The sequence below is a fragment of the Staurois parvus genome, unplaced genomic scaffold (assembly GCF_062004578.1).
Source record: "Staurois parvus isolate SC_StPar_1 unplaced genomic scaffold, SC_StPar_1.0 ptg000373l, whole genome shotgun sequence".
In the NCBI taxonomy this organism is placed as follows: Eukaryota; Metazoa; Chordata; class Amphibia; order Anura; family Ranidae; genus Staurois; species Staurois parvus.
This window is the reverse complement of record NW_028318169.1, coordinates 138718-158112: the sequence shown is the minus strand read 5'-3', so window position 1 is coordinate 158112 and position 19395 is coordinate 138718. Positions and strand designations below refer to the sequence as shown.

Below are 19395 nucleotides of genomic sequence, written 5' to 3'. Positions count from 1 at the left end.
AGGAGGAAGGAGGTCTTGATTCCTCTACAATAGATCTAGATAGATGAGGATAGACCTCATTAAGAATACTATGTGCAGTTACAGAGACATCACCTACAATAAGACAGAACAAGTCTAGAGATTTACCTAAATCCATGGTCATGCAGTCTTTCAGTCCACCAGTTCCTGTCGTGACACCTGGTCCTCACCTTTTCCAGCTGGTGTCCTATTGATCTTGTTGCCAACCCTCACGGATATCATTATGTACAATGCATTGCACATGACAACACAGGTGTGAATGGCCACATTTAGGCACTGGAGAGTGGAGGAACGGCCATCCGGCTGCTGCTGGCTGCCAACTGCAGCTTGCCATTTTGTCTAAGCAACTGCGGATGGTGCCTTGGCAACAGGAGCCCTGGACCAGTCGGCGCTCAGACAAGTCCTGCACCCAATGCAAACCCTTCCGTTGTGCAGCCATCAAGATAAACAACTCTAAATGGGATAAACGAGCGGGTGTCAGCGGGTGTCAGAGCGTATGAGGCTCACAGACTTTTCCTCTTAGCGGCGAGGAGTTTGCGGAAATGTGACTAATGTGACATGGCAATCTCGGGGCACGGTGATGGCTGCAACATTTCGCTTTAGGGGGAGACTCGCTGCTCTGAGGGAGCCAAGAGACATGGCTGGGATTACGCAACACTCTCAGGAATTCAGCCCTTTCCAGATGGACGAGGATGGAGTGCGGAACCGGGAAGGATTAGTGAAGGAAAGCGATAATAGTTATGGGTCAATTTTAACTCAAATATCTATAAAAATGCACACCACCCTATAGCAAGGCAATGCAACAGATACTTCACACTCTCTTTTTCTCTCTCTCTCTCTCTCTCTCTTTCTGTTTTACTTATTTTCTCTCTTTCCTTTTCTTTGTTTTTCTCTCCTTTTATATATACATACAGAGCATCCAGAAAGAATTCCCAGAGCTTCACTTTTGCCACATTTTGTTATATTACAGCCTTATTCCAAAATGGATTAAATTAATTTTTTTCCTCCTCATTCTACAAACAATACCCCATAATGACAACCTGAAAGAAGTTCATTTTAAATCTTTGCAATTTATTAAAAATAGAAAACCAAAAAAACCCCCATGTACACTCAAAATTGAGCTCTGGTGCATCCTGTTCCCACTGACCCTCTTTGAGATGTTCCCATAACTTGATTGGAGTACGCCTGTGGGACATTCAGTTGATTGGAGTCCACCTGTGGGACATTCAGTTAATTGGAGTCCACCTGTGGGACATTCAGTTGATTGGAGTCCACCTGTGGGACATTCAGTTAATTGGAGTCCACCTGTGGGACATTCAGTTGATTGGAGTCCACCTGTGGGACATTCAGTTGATTGGAGTCCACCTGTGGGACATTCAGTTAATTGGAGTCCACCTGTGGGACATTCAGTTGATTGGAGTCCACCTGTGGGACATTCAGTTAATTGGAGTCCACCTGTGGGACATTCAGTTAATTGGAGTCCACCTGTGGGACATTCAGTTGATTGGAGTCCATCTGTGGGACATTCAGTTGATTGGAGTAGACCTGTGGGCAGGGGCGGACTGACAACTCATGGGGCCCCCGGGCAATAGGGGATCATGGGGCCCCTGTGTCCTTGCCCAAACTCAAAAAAAGCCTATCAAAAAGGTACCAGGGGCATCTCATGGGGCCCCCTACTGACCCCAGGCCCTCGGGCAGTGCCCGAGTTTCCAAATGGTCAGTCCGCCCCTGCCTGTGGGACATTCAGTTGATTGGAGTCCATCTGTGGGACATTCAGTTGATTGGAGTAGACCTGTGGGCAGGGGCGGACTGACAACTCATGGGGCCCCCGGGCAATAGGGGATCATTGGGCCCCTGTGTCCTTGCCCAAACTCAAAAAAATCCTATCAAAAAGGTACCAGGGGCATCTCATGGGGCCCCCTACTGACCCCGGGCCCTCGGGCAGTGCCCGAGTTTCCAAATGGTCAGTCCGCCCCTGCCTGTGGGACATTCAGTTGATTGGAGTCCATCTGTGGGACATTCAGTTGATTGGAGTACACCTGTGGCACATTCAGTGGATTGGAGTCCACCTGTGGGACATTCAGTGGATTGGAGTCCACCTGTGGGACATTCAGTGGATTGGAGTACACCTGTGGGACATTCAGTGGATTGGAGTACACCTGTGGGACATTCAGTGGATTGGAGTACACCTATGGGACTTTCAGTTGATTGGAGTACATCTGTGGGACATTCAGTTGATTGGAGTCCACCTGTAGGACATTCAGTTGATTGGACATGATTAGGAAAGGCATACACCTGTCTATAGAAGTCCCACAGGTAACAGTGCATGTCAGAGCACAAACCAAGCCATGAAGTCCAAGGAATTGTCCGTAGACCTCTGAGACAGGATTGTATCAAGGCACAGATCTGGGGAAGGGTCCAGAAACATTTCTGCAGCATTGAAGGTCCCAATGAGCACAGTGGCCTCCATCATCTGTAAATGGAAGAAGTTTGGAACCACCAGGAATCTTTCTAGAGCGGGCCTCTCAGCCAAAATGAGCGATCGAGAGAGAAGGGCCTTAGCCAGGGAGGTAACCGAGCACCTGATGGTCACTCTGAAAGAGCTCCAGCTTTCTCTGTGAGAGAGTAGAATCTTCCAGAAGAACAACCATCTCTGCAGCACTCCACCAATCAGGCCTGTTTGGAAGAGTGGCCAGACAGAAGCCACTCCTCAGTAAAAGGCACATGGCAGTCCATTTGGAGTTTGCCAAAAGGCACCTGAGGGACTCTCAGACCATGAGAAACAAAACTCTCTGGTCTGATGAAACAAAGATTGAACTCTTTGGCCTGAATACCAAGAGTCATGTCTGGAGGAAACCAGGCACCGCTCACCACCTAGCCAATACCATCCCTACAGCGAAGCATGGTGGCGGCAGCATCATGCTGTGGGGATGTTTTTCAGCAGCAGGAAGACTAATCAGGATGGAAGGAAAGATGAATGCAGCAATGTACAGAGGCATCCTTGATGAAAACCTGTTCCCGAGTGCTCTGGACCTTAGACTGGGGCGATGGTTCATCTTCCAACAGGACAACGACCCTCAGCACACGGCCCACATCACAAAGGAGTGGCTATGGGCCAACTCTGTGAATGTCCTGGAGTGGCCCAGCCAGAGCCCAGACTTGAACCTGATTGAACATCTCTGGAGAGATCTGAAAATGGCTGTGCACCGACCCCAGGCAACCTGATGGAGCTGGAGAGGTACTGCAAAGAAGAATGGGAGAAATTGCCCCAAAGAAGGTATATTTCCATGAAATATAGGGTAACACATGGACCATTCAAACTTTTTTGTAAACACATGCAATGTATACTTTACAATGATCAGTGATGTATCATGGCAACTACTTACCAGCTTGTTGTGTCTGGCCGCGGATGGGCTGGCTGCGGGGGCCATCTCCGGCCGTGTTAAATGCTGCCACGCTGATCAGATAGTTGGTGTACCCCGTCAGGTTTTTGAGCTTTACCCCACTCTCCGGAAGAAACAACGTCCTCACTTTCTCAGTCTCGTTCTTCCGTGCAGCTTCCCAGAAGTAGATCTGGAAGAACCAAAAAAATTCAGTTTCAGGGTGTCTGATCATGACAATGGGGGGGCCCCAAGACCCTCCATGGCAGAACATTATCATCAGAGTATATGGAGTACCTCTACTCCATAAAGGAAGAGGTGCCCTGATCTGCCTGTCTGATCATGAGCCTAGGACTGCAAGGGTGCTCCTTACGGCTGCTTGAAATCAGCCTAATTTGGATTCTCAGTCCTTCTCTCGGGCCTCACCTCTCGATCTTTATTTAAATTTTCAACTGGTTTGAAAAACATGTTGATAATTAAATATGAAAAGTGTCACAGTCAAATAATGGTAAACTTCCCCTCCCTTCTCCAAGCCCCCATATTCTGAGGACATCCAACGGTTTTAAAGGACCAGCAGGGCCAAGCTCGACTTTTACAGGAAAAGTCAACATTTGCATACAACCTAAGCAGCACTTTCCACCAAATATCTTTACTTATCCATTTTTTTTTTGAAATGCTGATTGAATTTGCCAGATTGGTGTACCTCCTATAAAGCAAACCCATGCTTTGGTCATGTAGGCATAAGGAACAAGGAACCTACCAGTAATTTATACACCCCACCCCCTTCGATTCCTCATCAATAGGCCAGCAAGGAGCGAAAAATCTCTGGTACTTAGTGGCTAGGCAGGGGCTTTTTTTTTTCCATCGGGAACACAGGGCAATGCACTGAATGTATGTAATAGCAAGGGTTGGTGGGGTGTGCTGGAGGGTCTTTTGTCCTGGAAGGGGGGGGGGTCTATTATATTGGGGAGGTCTACTGTTGGTGGGGAAATTGCATATTTCATACTTCCTTATCAAAATTGTCTCACAATATCTAAGAAAGCCTCCAAATCCTGGTTAGCGGGAAATATAAGGTCATAAGTATGGCTTTACCTTAGCTGACTTCATACTAAAGGAATGTCATTGTTAACTGACCAGGATGTGGCTGAGCCCTCTTTCTTCTTTATGATTGGTCATTTCATACTAGTTCTGTGTATACTACAGCTAGAGCTTGGAATATTCAGTCTCATATTAGACCTGCTATCATGCATGCGGGTGTGTTCATCTGTGACACGCCGGGCAAGCGGGCGGAGCTCCGTGGCAAACCAGCATCTTTAGTTGTCTCATTATGTTTTCTAACATTATTTGTTATCTGTATCTGTCATTACTTAATGAAATGTGATAAGTGCTTGTGTGGTCCCTTGGCACATCTCCAATACAAGCCCAAAAACGTAGACTTTCACGTATCCGTGCTAAAATAACGGTTTCGGATGGGGGATCTATTGTTGCTTGGGGATGGGTCAGTTGTTACTGGGGGAGGGGTGAATTTTTGCTGGGAGAGATCTACTGTTGAGGGAGGGGTCTATTGTTGCTGGGGGAGGGGGTCAACTGTTGCTGGAAAAGATCTACTGTTGAGGTAGCAGTCAATTGTTACTGTGGGAGGGGTCAATTGTTGTTGGGAAAGATCTACTGTTGAGGGAGGGGTCTGTTGTTACTGGGGGAGAGGGTCAATTGTTCCTGAGAGAGATCTACTGTTGAAGAAGGAATTAATTGTTACTGTGGGAGGGGTCAGTTGTTGCTGGGAAAGATCTACTGCTAAGGAAGGGATCTATTTTTGCTGGGGGAGGGGTCAACTGTTGCTGGAAACGAGGAGTGACTCGGGGGAAGGTTGGGTGGGTAGCAGGTGGAACCAATGAACAATGCTCGGAGATAAGTAGGGAGTGGAGATGAGGAGTGACAAGGCAGAGTGGGTAGCAGGTGGAACCAATGAACAATGCTCGGAGATAAGTAGGGAGTGGAGATGAGGAGTGACAAGGCAGAGTGGGTAGCAGGTGGAACCAATGGACAATGCTCGGAGATAAGTAGGGAGTGGAGATGAGGAGTGACAAGGCAGAAGGTGGGGTGGGTAGCAGGTGGAACCAATGGACAATGCTCGGAGATAAGTAGGGAGTGGAGATGAGGAGTGACAAGGCAGAAGGTGGGGTGGGTAGCAGGTGGAACCAATGGACAATGCTCGGAGATAAGTAGGAGGTGGAGATGAGGAGTGACTTGGCAGAAGGTGGGGTGAGTAGCATGTGGAACCAATGGACAATGCTCAGAGGTAAGTAGGGGGTGGAGATGAGGAGTGACTCGGCAAAAGGTGGGGTGGTTAGCCAGTTGAACCAATGGACAATGCTCAGAGTTGATTTGGGGGTGGAGACGTGGAGTGGCTCGGCGGGTGGAACCAATGGACAATGCTCGGAGGTAAGTAGGGAGTGGAGATGAGGAGTGACTCAGCAGAAGGTGGGGTGGGTAGTATGTGGAACCAATGGACAATGCTCAGAGGTGAGTAGGGGGTGGAGACATGGAGTGGTTCGGCTGAAGGTGTGGTAGCTAGCGGGTGGAACCAATGGACAGTGCTTGGAGGTAAGTAGAGGGTGGAGACGAGTAGTGACTCGGCAGAAGGTGGGGGGGTAGTACCTGCACCTATTCTCTGAGAAACAAAGCCCTGGTAGTAGGGTGGTGCTTTGCTGCTCAGTCACCCAGCGAAGGTTGGGAACGAATACTTGACCTGTGTAAGCTCCAGGTCCTGACATGGAGCTTGCACAAAGCTTCCACCCCCTTGTTCCCCAAACAAATGGAGCAACAATGGAGCAAAGGGATACACTGCTGCAAAGGGGTTCAAGTGAACATATACACTGTTTGTCCCCATGAGCTTGATATATTTTTTTTTTCTTGAAAGAGCACCCAACTTCTACAAAAGAGGAACTAGGAGGCTTTCTATATTGTCTAATTATCACGAAATGTCTCGCCCTTTCTTAATCAGAAAAATAAATACTCGTGATTTCCCTGGAAAACAGACAACCGACTGCAAACAGAAACCACACAAATGTTTTCCCACATGGCTATTGGAACCGATAACACAGGAGCCAATTAGGGATTTAATTGTTCATTTGCAACCACTTCATGAAAAATGACAGCCTGGAACTGATTGGTTGCAAAGGGCAAGAACACAGTTTCTGTGAAGAGAAGTTGATGATTGCAACAGCAAAAGCGCAGTACGCAATTTCTAGACAAGTGCGCCCTCTGCTGTCCATTTTTAGCTATGATCTATATTCCGGGATAATCACGCCGGCGCCTAACGCAGACCCCTGGGCTTCATTAATAAGATAAACGGTAAACTTGTGCGATTCTGCTCTTGGCAGTGCAACTCGGGCGTTCTTACCAGATAATTGTCTTTGTGAAATAATGGCTTCATCGTCAAATCCAATATTTGCAAACTGTGTTTTTGCTCTGTTCATAATCTAAGAATACTGCCAGCATGCTTTCAGCAATTATCTCGCTTTTCCTTCCTTGTTCAGGGGCAAGGCCAGGCAAGAGCGCTAAATGCTAATATTTTTTCGGCAGTGAAAAAACAGGAATGAGAATTTGTGAACGCTCTTATGATCAAGGAGAAATGTCAGTGTGAAAGTCAATGGGGAACCATCTGGCGCTGCCACACATGGGCGACTTTAGAACCCTTTTGGGAAACTACATCGTATGGTCTGAAATTTGTAGACACTTGACCATTACTCCTATCTATATGGACAAAATGATGTGTCTCCAGTGAAGGGTCCATGTAATCCTACATCATACAAAGACATTGTAAACAATTGTGCTCTTGTGGTAACAGTTTGGTAAGGACCATTTTCTGTCCCAGTATGACTGTGCCCCTGTGTACAAAGCCAGCTCCATAAAGACATGGTTTGACCAGTCTGGTGTGGAGGAACTTGAGGGTCCAGCATAGAGCTCTGACCTCAACCCTACTGAACATCTTTGAGATGAATTGGAACACCGATGGTGGGTCAGGTCTTCTCATCCAACATCAGTCCAGTTCTTGGAGGTTCATGAATAAAGAACTCCAAGAACTGGACCATACCAATAATGATCATCCCTTTTCAAATGGATACACTATATGGCCCAAAGGATGTGAACTACCCTCCAAATGATGGAGCTCAGGTGTCTCTAGTGAAGGGTCCTGGTAGTACTCCACCATCCAAAGACATTGGAGACAATGGTGCTCTTCCAACCTTGTGGTAACAGTTTGGTGAACACCCTTTTCTGTTCCACCACGACTGTGCCCCTGTGTACAGAGCCAGCTCCATAAAAACATGGTTTAACCAGATTGGTGTGGAGGAACTCAAGTGCCCTGCACAGAGCCCTGACCTCAACCCTACTGAACACCATTTGGGATGAATTGGAAGACCAATAGTGAGTCAGGTCTTCTCATCCAACATGATTCCTGTCCTTGGAGGCTCATGATTAAAGAACTCTATCCATAAAGGTAACAGGATTATCCAATTTCAAACAGATACACTATATGGCCCATAGGATGTGAACAGGTGTCTCTAGTGAAGGGTCCTGGTAGTACTCCACCATACAAAGACATTGTAGACAATTGTGCTTTTCCATCATTGTGGTAACAGTTTAGTGAAGACCCTTTTCTGTTCCACCATGACTGTGCCCGTGTACAAAGCCAGCTCCATAAAACATGGTTTGACCAGATTGGTGTAGAAGAACTTGAGTGTCCTGCACAGAGCCCTGACCTCCACCCTACTGAACACCGTTTGGGATGAATTGGAAGACCAATAGTGAGTCGGGTCTTCTCATCCAACATGATTCCTGTCCTTGGAGGCTCATAATTAAAGAACTCTATCCATAATGGATCCCACTTCAAACAGATACACTATATGGCCCAAAGGATGTGGATACTGCTGCAAATGATGGGGTTCAGGTGTTTCCAGTGAAGGGTTCTGTTAATACTACATCATACAAAGACATTGTAGACAATTGTGCTCTTCCCACCTTGTGGTAACAGTTTGGTGAAGACCCTTTTCTGTTCCATCATGACTGTGCCCCTGTGTAAAAAGCCAGCTCCATAAATACCTGGCTCGACCAGTTTGGTGTGGAGGAACTCAAGTGTCCTGCACAGAGCCCTGACCTTAACCCTACTGAACACCTTTGGCATGAATTGGAACGCCACTGGTGGGCCAGGTCTTCTCATTCAACACCAGTTCTGACCTCACAAATGGGAACAAATTTCCACTCCCTGCAAAATCAGGTGGAACATTTTCCTAGAAGAGTGGAAGATGTTAGAGCCACAAAGTGGGGCCAATTCCATTATTGGCCATGGTTTTGGAATAGGATGTCCAAAAAGTTCACATAGGCTTCACCAGATGCCCACAACCTTTTTTTGGCCGTAGAGAACGTGCTCTCAACCTGAGACAATTTCCCAAATTTATGAAAAAATAGTGCAGGATTGTTCTTATTCATTTGGTATGATATTGTTGAAGAAAGGCCAAATCTCAACTCTCCTCCTATGGTGTTGCGTCTTCGTTTTCTAAAAAAAAAGCAGGGTATTGCTCTGCCAATAGCAATCAAGATTCTGCAGCCTTTTGGCAAGCGAAGGAGTGATTTCTATTAGGGACAGTGTTGGCTGCGGTTCAGTGAAAGTGCGACCCCCAACTCTTGATGGGTAACCCTCACCCTGTTTTTCATAAGCCCAACCCGAATGTGTCCACCACTATCTTGGCTACTAGGAAACTGCTGGCGAAGCCACTTCATGTTTGTTCCGGAAAGTCGAGAATGGTGGACAACGTAATCTTACATAAGCCTGTACTATGGCAATTAAACGCAGAGGATGTAGATTCCTTCACACGCCCAATCGTGACTGTTTAACGTCTTTTGTCCTGGTGAGTCTCTGACCTCCATACTTGGAATGCGTGAATAAGAACTTCTGACTTTGTCTACATGTTCCAGGTCAGGGGTCTGAAAGCAGCGATGCCAATGAGCCAGCATAGCAGCCAGGCAACTACAATTATTAGTAGGAGATCAGCAACTGCAGCCACCATACTGCTTTCAAAAGAGGGTTACCATAAGGCAGGGGTGTCAAACTGGCGGTCCCTCCAGCTGTTGAGGAACTACAAGTCCCATCATGCCTCTGCCTTTGGGAGTCATGCTTGTAACTGTCAGGCGTGCAATGCCTCATGGGACTTGTAGTTCTGAAGCAGGGGTGTCAAACTGGCAGCCCTCCAGCTGTTGAGAAAGTAGTATAGAGGCTAGTAGTGTAGAGGCTAGTAGTGTAGAGGCTGGTAGTGTAGAGGCTAGTAGTGTAGAGGCTGGTAGTGTAGAGGCTAGTAATGTAGAGGCTAGTAGTGTCGAGGCTAGTAATGTAGAGGCTAGTAGTGTAGAGGCTAGTAGTGTCGAGGCTAGTAGTGTCGAGGCTAGTAATGTAGAGGCTAGTAGTGTAGAGGCTAGTAGTGTAGAGGCTGGTAGTGTAGAGGCTAGTAGTGTAGAGGCTGGTAGTGTAGAGGCTGGTAGTATAGAGGCTAGTAGTGTAGAGCCTGGTAGTATAGAGGCTAGTAGTGTAGAGGCTGGTAGTGTAGAGGCTAGTAGTGTAGAGGCTGGTAGTGTAGAGGCTAGTAATGTAGAGGCTAGTAGTGTCGAGGCTAGTAATGTAGAGGCTAGTAGTGTAGAGGCTAGTAGTGTCGAGGCTAGTAGTGTCGAGGCTAGTAATGTAGAGGCTAGTAGTGTAGAGGCTAGTAGTGTAGAGGCTGGTAGTGTAGAGGCTAGTAGTGTAGAGGCTGGTAGTGTAGAGGCTGGTAGTATAGAGGCTAGTAGTGTAGAGCCTGGTAGTATAGAGGCTAGTAGTGTAGAGGCTGGTAGTGTAGAGGCTAGTAGTGTCGAGGCTAGTAATGTAGAGGCTAGTAATGTAGAGGCTAGTAGTGTAGAGGCTAGTAGTGTAGAGGCTAGTAGTGTAGGGGCTAGTAGTGTAGAGGCTAGTAGTGTAGAGGCTGGTAGTGTAGAGGCTGGTAGTATAGAGGCTAGTAGTGTAGAGGCTGGTAGTGTAGAGGCTGGTAGTATAGAGGCTAGTAGTGTAGAGGCTAGTAATGTAGAGGCTAGTAATGTAGAGGCTAGTAGTGTAGAGGCTAGTAGTGTAGAGGCTAGTAGTGTAGAGGCTAGTAGTGTAGAGGCTAGTAATGTAGAGGCTAGTAGTGTAGAGGCTAGTAGTGTAGAGGCTAGTAGTGTAGAGGCTAGTAGTGTAGAGGCTAGTAGATACCCATATGGAAGAAAAATATATTTGAAATAGTACAGTTTTGGCCGTATTATATATATATATACTGCATGCTGAAATGAGTTTTTATTACAAAATATATGAAAAATATTTTTTAAGAATACATTTAATATATACTGCATCTCTTTAAAAATACAAATCTACATTTTTGGAATGCATTTGTAAATATATGTAAAAATATATGTTAAAATGACTTTTTCATACGTTAAAAAAAATCTGAAGAATATATTTAAAATAAATATATGTTTATTGAAATTTTAAAATATACTTCAAATATATTTTCCTTCCATGTGGGTAAAGACGAAGAAAGAAAGAAAAATAAAGAAAGTGAAAGAGCAAAGGAAGGAGGTGGGAAGAAAACGATATTGGTGATGGTGGTGGTGATGGTGGTGGTGGTGGTGGTGATGATGGTGTTGGTGGTGTTGTTGATGGTGGTGTTGGTGGTGGTGTTGAGGGTGGTGGTGGTGATGGTGGTGTTGGTGGTGTTGATGGTGGTGGTGGGGTGGTGGTGTTGGTGGTGGTGTTGAGGGTGGTGGTGGTGTTGGTGGTGTTAATGGTGGTGGTGATGGTGGTGTTGATGGTGGTGGTGGTAGTGATGGTGGTGGTGGTGATGATGGTGTTGGTGGTGTTGTTGATGGTGGTGGTGATGGTGGTGTTGAGGGTGGTGGTGGTGTTGATGGTGGTGGTGATGGTGGTGTTGGTGGTGTTGATGGTGGTAGTGATGGTGGTGGTGGTGATGATGGTGTTGGTGGTGTTGTTGATGGTGGTGGTGATGGTGGTGGTGTTGAGGGTGGTGGTGGTGTTGGTGGTGGTGGTGATGGTGGTGTTGGTGGTGTTGATGGTGGTAGTGATGGTGATGATGGTGTTGGTGGTGTTGTTGATGGTGGTGGTGATGGTGGTGGTGTTGAGGGTGGTGGTGGTGTTGGTGGTGGTGGTGATGGTGGTGTTGGTGGTGTTGATGGTGGTAGTGATGGTGGTGGTGGTGATGATGGTGTTGATGGTGGTGGTGATGGTGGTGTTGGTGGTGGTGTTGAGGGTGGTGGTGGTGATGGTGGTGTTGATGGTGGTGGTGGTGTTGATGGTGGTGTTGGTGATGGTGGTGTTGATGGTGGTGGTGATGGTGCTGTTGGTGGTGTTGATGGTGGTGGTGGTAGTGATGGTGGTGGTGGTGATGATGGTGTTGGTGGTGTTGTTGATGGTGGTGGTGATGGTGGTGTTGGTGGTGGTGATGGTGGTGTTGATGGTGGTGGTGGTGTTGATGGTGGTGTTGGTGGTGGTGGTGATGAATAGAGAAAGGCAGAGACTATGCACTTATTTCCTTGCAATAGTTATTCTGCCATTATCCGCTCTCCTCCTCTTCCATTCAGCATTCCAGAGCATCAGAATCTCCGTGTTCCCAATCCTGAGACCCACTTGGCCCCAGTTCCCTACCAAAGCACACTGTGTGTCCTGCACCGTCCGCCCTCGCCATTGACAGGTCCTCTTCATATGTATTTATTGCAGACATTTCTTGCTCTAAGTGCCCGTATGCTGTGTACTCGGCGGAGCGTCGCACTTAGAAATCAGTAATAACAATAATAATTGCAGTGCGTTTTAATGCATAACAGCTCCTTGGGAACCTGAGAGCCTCTTATCTCTGCTCCGGAGTGAAGATAAAACATAAAAGACTATTTTGTAACACAAAACCCTCGATAGCGGCTTTCAAGCTTTTCTTTTTTTTTTTAAATTGACAATCAATTGATAAGAGCGGAGTAAATCAGGAGTGTGCGCCATTTGTGTATCTAAATGACTCCAAGAAATGCGCCATCCAAGCCCAGAACACTTTATTTTAGAGCATAATTTAAAAGTCATCAATTCAGACAATTCAGACGTGTTAAAGGGACGAGCTGATTTAAATGGATCTCTTTGTGGTAATGCTGAGATATTCTGAGCCGGCAGCTGAGAAAAATAGGTAGAATTTTAGAGGAGTTTATTTTAAAGGGGAACTTATTACTTTTTATAATTTTATATATTGTGATGTCATTGCCCCCCCCCATGTTGTAGGAAAGAAGAGGATAAAAGAGACGTTTTGGATACCACAGGACCATGGCTGCTGATGGGGGGGGGGGTGCAGGCAGCCCCTCACATACAGGGCTCAGGCCCATTCAGGTCAGCTGGGGGGGGGCCCAGCAAGGCAGTCGACCAATTTCCTGACCCCGTGTGCCCCCCCTTCTCCGCTCCTCATGACTACAACACTCGGAATCTCCCTTGCCTGGTAGGGAGGAATGTGGCCAGGCGAAGCTCACTGCATGGATCTATTGTAAATTGTGCTGAGGGTGCAATGACAACACTACAGGAGGGGCCCCAGGGGCCAGTGGGCACACCCCTCTAGATGAAGCTTCACTCTAAATCCCAAAGATGGGAAGAGCCCGAAAAACGGCCAAGTGCTGTGTGTTAGGGGTATGCAGGGGGCGCAGAGTGAGGCATATTGGAGGATGCAGGGGGTGCAGAGTGAGGCATATTGGAGGATGCAGGGGGCGCAGAGTGAAGCATATTGGAGGATGCAGGGGGCGCAGAGTGAGGCATATTGGAGGATGCAGGGGGTGCAGAGTGAGGCATATTGGAGGATGCAGGGGGCGCAGAGTGAGGCGTATTGGAGGATGCAGGGGGCGCAGAGTGAAGCATATTGGAGGATGCAAGGGGTGCAGAGTGAAGAGTATTGGAGGATGCAAGGGGTGCAGAGTGAAGAGTATTGGAGGATGCAGGGGGTGCAGAGTGAGGCATATTGGAGGATGCAGGGGGTGCAGAGTGAGGCATATTGGAGGATGCAGGGGGTGCAGAGTGAGGCATATTGGAGGATGCAGGGGGCGCAGAGTGAGGCATATTGGAGGATACAGGGGGCGCAGAGTGAGGCGTATTGGAGGATGCAGGGGGCGCAGAGTGAAGCATATTGGAGGATGCAAGAGGTGCAGAGTGAAGAGTATTGGAGGATGCAGGGGGTGCAGAGTGAGGCATATTGGAGGATGCAGGGGGCGCAGAGTGAGGCGTATTGGAGGATGCAGGGGGCGCAGAGTGAGGCGTATTGGAGGATGCAGGGGGCGCAGAGTGAAGCATATTGGAGGATGCAGGGGGCGCAGAATGAGGCGTATTGGAGGATGCAGGGGGCGCAGAGTGAGGCGTATTGGAGGATGCAGGGGGCGCAGAGTGAAGCATATTGGAGGATGCAAGGGGTGCAGAGTGAAGAGTATTGGAGGATGCAGGGGGCGCAGAGTGAAGCATATTGGAGGATGCAAGGGGTGCAGAGTGAAGAGTATTGGAGGATGCAGGGGGTGCAGAGTGAGGCATATTGGAGGATGCAGGGGGTGCAGAGTGAGGCATATTGGAGGATGCAGGGGGCGCAGAGTGAGGCGTATTGGAGGATGCAGGGGGCGCAGAGTGAGGCGTATTGGAGGATGCAGGGGGCGCAGAGTGAAGCGTATTGGAGGATGCAGGGGGGGCAGAGTGAGGCATATTGGAGGATGCAGGGGGCGCAGAGTGAGGCGTATTGGAGGATGCAGGGGGTGCAGAGTGAGGCGTATTGGAGGATGCAGGGGGGGCAGAGTGAGGCATATTGGAGGATGCAGGGGGCGCAGAGTGAGGCATATTGGAGGATGCAGGGGGCGCAGAGTGAAGCATATTGGAGGATGCAGGGGGCGCAGAGTGAGGCATATTGGAGGGTGCAGGGGGCGCAGAGTGAGGCATATTGGAGGGTGCAGGGGGCGCAGAGTGAGGCATATTGGAGGATGCAGGGGGCGCAGAGTGAGGCATATTGGAGGATGCAGGTGGCGCAGAGTGAGGCGTATTGGAGGATGCAGGGGGCGCAGAGTGAAGCATATTGGAGGATGCAGGGGGCGCAGAGTGAGGCATATTGGAGGATGCAGGGGGCGCAGAGTGAGGCATATTGGAGGATGCAGGGGGCGCAGAGTGAGGCATATTGGAGGATGCAGGGGGCGCAGAGTGAAGAGTATTGGAGGAGACAGGGGGTGCAGAGTGAGGCGTATTGGAGGATGAAGGGGGCGCAGAGTGAGGCGTATTGGAGGATGCAAGGGGTGCAGAGTGAAGAGTATTAGAGGATGCAGGGGGCGCAGAGTAAGGCATATTGGAGGATGCAGGGGGTATAGAGCGCAGGGTAATGGGGGATGCAGAGGGTACAGAGGATAGGGTAAGGATGGATGTAGAGGGCAGGGTATGTGTGGATACAGAGGGTGCAGAGGGCACAGAGGGAAACGTAAGGAGGGATGCAGAGGGTGTAGAGAGCAGGGTAATGGGGGATGCAGAGTGAGGCATATTGGAGGATGCAGAGGGTGTAGAGAGCAGGGTAATGGGAGATGCAGGAGGCATAGAGGGCAGGGTAAGGGTGGATGCAGGGGGTGTAGATGTAGGCGGCCATATTTGTTCATTACATATGCAGGCTCTGCTTCCTGCTTCGTAGTGCTGCACAGTGATTGTTCTTTACTCTTCCCACTTATTTACTTGTATTTTTCGTTTTGGAGTGGAGAGGGGTTAGACCCCCTCTCAGGATTCATTGTTGTCTGTGCCCCCGTTAGGGAGATTCCCCCCTGAGACTGTTATGAGCGAACGTGAAAGAAAATCCCAAATTTTAGGTTGACACCAGAGCAGTAATAGAGGGGAAATGTTTCAATGAGGACACAAGTTCTGGTGACATGGGGGGGGGATCTCAAGGGATTCCATAGCTTTTAGGGATTTCCGTTCACTTCCTGTTTTAGCTATGGGACAGGAAGTGAAGGGAAATCTCCACAATGGGACACAGATGGCAAATGAATCTGACCCTCCCTTACTCTCTCCAGAATGAAATGCCTATAGTGATGCTTTAAGCAAGGATGCTAATCGCTGTTTCTGGAGAAGATGGCCATTTAGAAATATGCTGTATAATTTCTGGTTATCTTAGCAGATCAGAAAGGGTCAGTGCATTGCTCTCGCCATCTTTGGCAGGTAATAATTACATTCCAATGTACGTTTATCTGTTATGCTGGCATAGGTGACCCCCCCCCCCACTCACCTTGTATCCCTGGATGTCTCCATTCTGTGATTCCAGAGGTGGCGGGTCCCATGTCACATCCAGCTGTACCGCCGTGGCAGTCTGTATCGCGACATTCTGCGGTGGAGCTGTGGGCACTAAGGGAAACAAATGGATTCACGAATTAATTTACTTTCGGATTGAACTCCGGATTCCAGTGCTGCAAGATCATAACATTACCCAATGTGCCATTGTCAGTGTATTTAGGAAAGACCAGATAAATCAACCATATAAATACATAAAAATCAAGAAATATCATCAACATGATACAAACATGACTCACAAAAAAAGAGTTCTAAATTTACATATAACAAAGTCCCAAACGGTGCAGAAAATATATACGTAGCAAAATGTCCAAAACAATAAACACTCATCGGCCACTTTATCGGATCCTTTCTTGGATACACAGAATATAACTGGATATAAGATTTATAGGGAAAGTTGATCCCGGGAATATCCGATTGCCTCTCGGGGGGTCAGGAAGGAATTGTTTCCCCTGCAGGAGCAAATTGGATCGTGCTTTGCTGGGTTTTTGCCTTCCTCTGGATCAACTCTGGGTGTACGATTATAACTTTTTTCATGGTTGAACTGGATGGACTTTTTCAGCCAGACTAACTATGTAACCAGCAGATGATGGACAGGCCGTAGCTGTTAAAGCATAAAATAAATTGTAATTGTAAGTGGCGGGTTGGATATCAATCAATGGAGGATCGTTGGTCACCAGTCTGGTTCGCAACCCATCGCGCCACTGCTTAACGTCGTTGCACCTTATTTGTTTTTGCACTTTTTTGAGTCATGTTTGTATCCTGTTGACGCCATTTCTTGATTTTTTTCTGTATATATATAGTTTAGTGGGCGATCGGCTGTCTTTCCTACATTGTCATAGCCAGGTTTTCAGGCTTTTACAGCTGCCAATTTTCGATCTCAGCGCGGGTTTTGTGTTTTATTTTTGACCATTTGCCAAACACACACAATGACATTCCGGACCACAACGCTCAGTACCGCCCACCACGAAGGTCATTGAGTATTCAAGACCGATACGAAGGTGCATGCCGAGGAAATACAGAACTTTTAATTGGACTTCTACTGAGAATTGCAGCGACCAAGGTTGCAGAGCTGAGAACATTGTCCATATTGTGTGATAGGCGGGTGGATCTTCGTATCACAATGGACTACCTTGGCTTTCACCAGGACCAAAATGTTCCCAGGCGGCCGCCATTGTAAAGTCATATTCAGTTCTACATACCTGGAGTACAATGTACATGGATGTCTAATATATTGTGGAATGTGGGCCCTATACCTCGAATGGAAGATTAGAACAGCCATTATAGCACACTGTATATAGCATAGGTTACAATAAAAGTGTTTTGCTGTCGTCCGATCTCCCAGAAGTGAGTCCACCCCTCCCCCGGACTGTATACAATGTATATATATATATATATATATACACATATATATATATATATATATATATACATACACACACACACATATATATATACACACACAGTATATATATATATATACAGTATCTCCCAAAAGTGAGCCCCTCCCCCTCACATTTGTGTCAATATTTGATTCTCTCTTTTCATGTGACAACACTGAAGAGATGACACTTTGCTACAATGTGACGTAGTCAGTGTACAGTTTGTATTAACATGGAAATTTGCTGTCCCCTCAAAATAACTCAACACACCGCCATTAATGTCTAAACCGCTGGCAACAAAAGTGACTCCACCCCTAAGTGACAAGGTCCAAATTGGGCCAAATTGGGCACAGCCTTAACCCTCTTGGGCATGGAGGTCACCAGAGCTTCACAGGTTGTCACTGGAGTCCTCTTCCATGACAACATCACGGAGCTGGTGGATGTTAGAGACCTTGCGCTCCTCCACCTTCCGTTTGAGGATGCCCCACAGATGCTCAATAGGGTTCAGGTCTGGAGACATGCTTGGCCAGTCCATCACCTTCATCCTCAGCTTCTTTAGCAAGGCAGTGGTGGTCTTGGAGGTGTGTTTGGGGTCGTTATCATGTTGGGATACTGCCCTGCGGCCCAGTCTCTGAAGGGAGGGGATCATGCTCTGCTTCAGTATGTCACAGGACATGTTGGCATTCATGGTTCCCTCAATGAACTGTAGCCCCCCCAGTGCCGGCAGCACTCATGCAGCCCCAGACCATGACACTCCCACCACCATGCAGCCCCAGACCATGACACCCCTACCACCATGGGGCCCCAGACCATGACACCCCTACCACCATGCAGCCCCAGACCATGACACTCCCACCACCATGGGGCCCCAGACCATGACACCCCCACCACCATGTAGCCCCAGACCATGACACTCCCACCACCATGGGGCCCCAGACCATGACACCCCCACCACCATGCAGCCCCAAACCATGACACTCCCACCGCCATGCGGCCCCAGACTGTGACACTCCCACTGCCATGCGGCCCCAGATCATGACACTCCCACCACCATGCTGGACTGTAGGCAAGACACACTTGTCTTTGTACTCCTCACCTGGTTCCCGCCACACACGCCTGACACCATCTGAACCCAATCAGTTGATGTTGGTGTCATCAGACCACAGGAGACGGTTCCAGTAAACCAGGTCCTTAGTCTGCTTGTCTTCAGCAAACTGTTTGGGGCTTTCTTGGTCATCATCTTTAGAAGAGGCTTCCTTCTGGGACGTCAGCCATGCAGACCAATGTGATGCAGTGTGCGGCCTATGGTCTGAGCCCTGACAGGCTGACCCCCCCACCCCTTCACCCTCTGCAGCAATGCTGGCAGCACTCGTACGTCTATTTCCCAAAGACAACCTCTGGATATGACGCTGAGCACCTGCACTCAACTTCTTTGGTGGACCATGGCGAGGCCTGTTCTGAGGGGAACCTGGACTGTTACACCGCTGTATGGTCTTGGTCACCGTGCAGCAGCTCAGTTTCAGGGTCTCAGCAATCTTCTTATAGCCTAGGCCATCTTTATGTAGAGCAACAATTCTTTTTTTTCAGATCCTCAAGGAGTTCTTTGCCATGAGGTGCCATGCTGAACTTCCAGTGACCAGTATGAGAGAGTGAGAGCGATGACACCAAATGTAACCCCCCCGCTCCTCATTCACACCTGAGACCTTGTAACACTAACGAGTCACATGACCCCGGGGAGGGAAAATGGCTAATTGGGCGCAATTTGGACCTTGTCACTTAGGGGTGGAGTCACTTTTGTTGCCAGTGGTTTAGACATTAATGGCGGTGTGTTGAGTTATTTTGAGGGGACAGCAAATTTCCATGTTATACAAACTGTACTCTGACTACGTCACATTGTAGCAAAGTGTCATTTCTTCAGTGTTGTCACATGGAAAGAGAGAATCAAATATTGACACAAATGTGAGGGGGAGGGGCTCAGTTCTGGGAGATACTGTATGTAGATATATATATATACATTGTATACAGTCCGGGGGAGGGGGGACTCACTTCTGGGAGATACTGTATATATATATACATTGTATACAGTCCGGGGGAGGGGGGGACTCACTTCTGGGGGATACTGTATATATATATATATATATACATTGTATACAGTCCGGGGGAGGGGGGACTCACTTCTGGGGGATCCTGTATATATATATATATATACATTGTATACAGTCCG

The 19395-nt window shown here is 48.0% G+C and overlaps 1 protein-coding gene across 2 annotated transcripts in view; it reads right to left on the bottom strand.

Annotated features, from left to right (window-relative positions):
- SDK2 (sidekick cell adhesion molecule 2) overlaps nt 1-19395 on the bottom strand; it is a 186203-nt gene that overhangs the window by 44163 nt on the left and 122645 nt on the right. For both annotated transcript variants that reach the window (XM_089685363.1, XM_089685365.1), the window contains 2 exons: nt 15728-15843; nt 3405-3591 (listed from right to left, as the gene is read on the bottom strand). In XM_089685363.1, coding sequence (XP_089541489.1) covers nt 3405-3591; nt 15728-15843 — 303 coding nt within the window. The remainder of the gene's footprint in view (nt 1-3404; nt 3592-15727; nt 15844-19395) is intronic.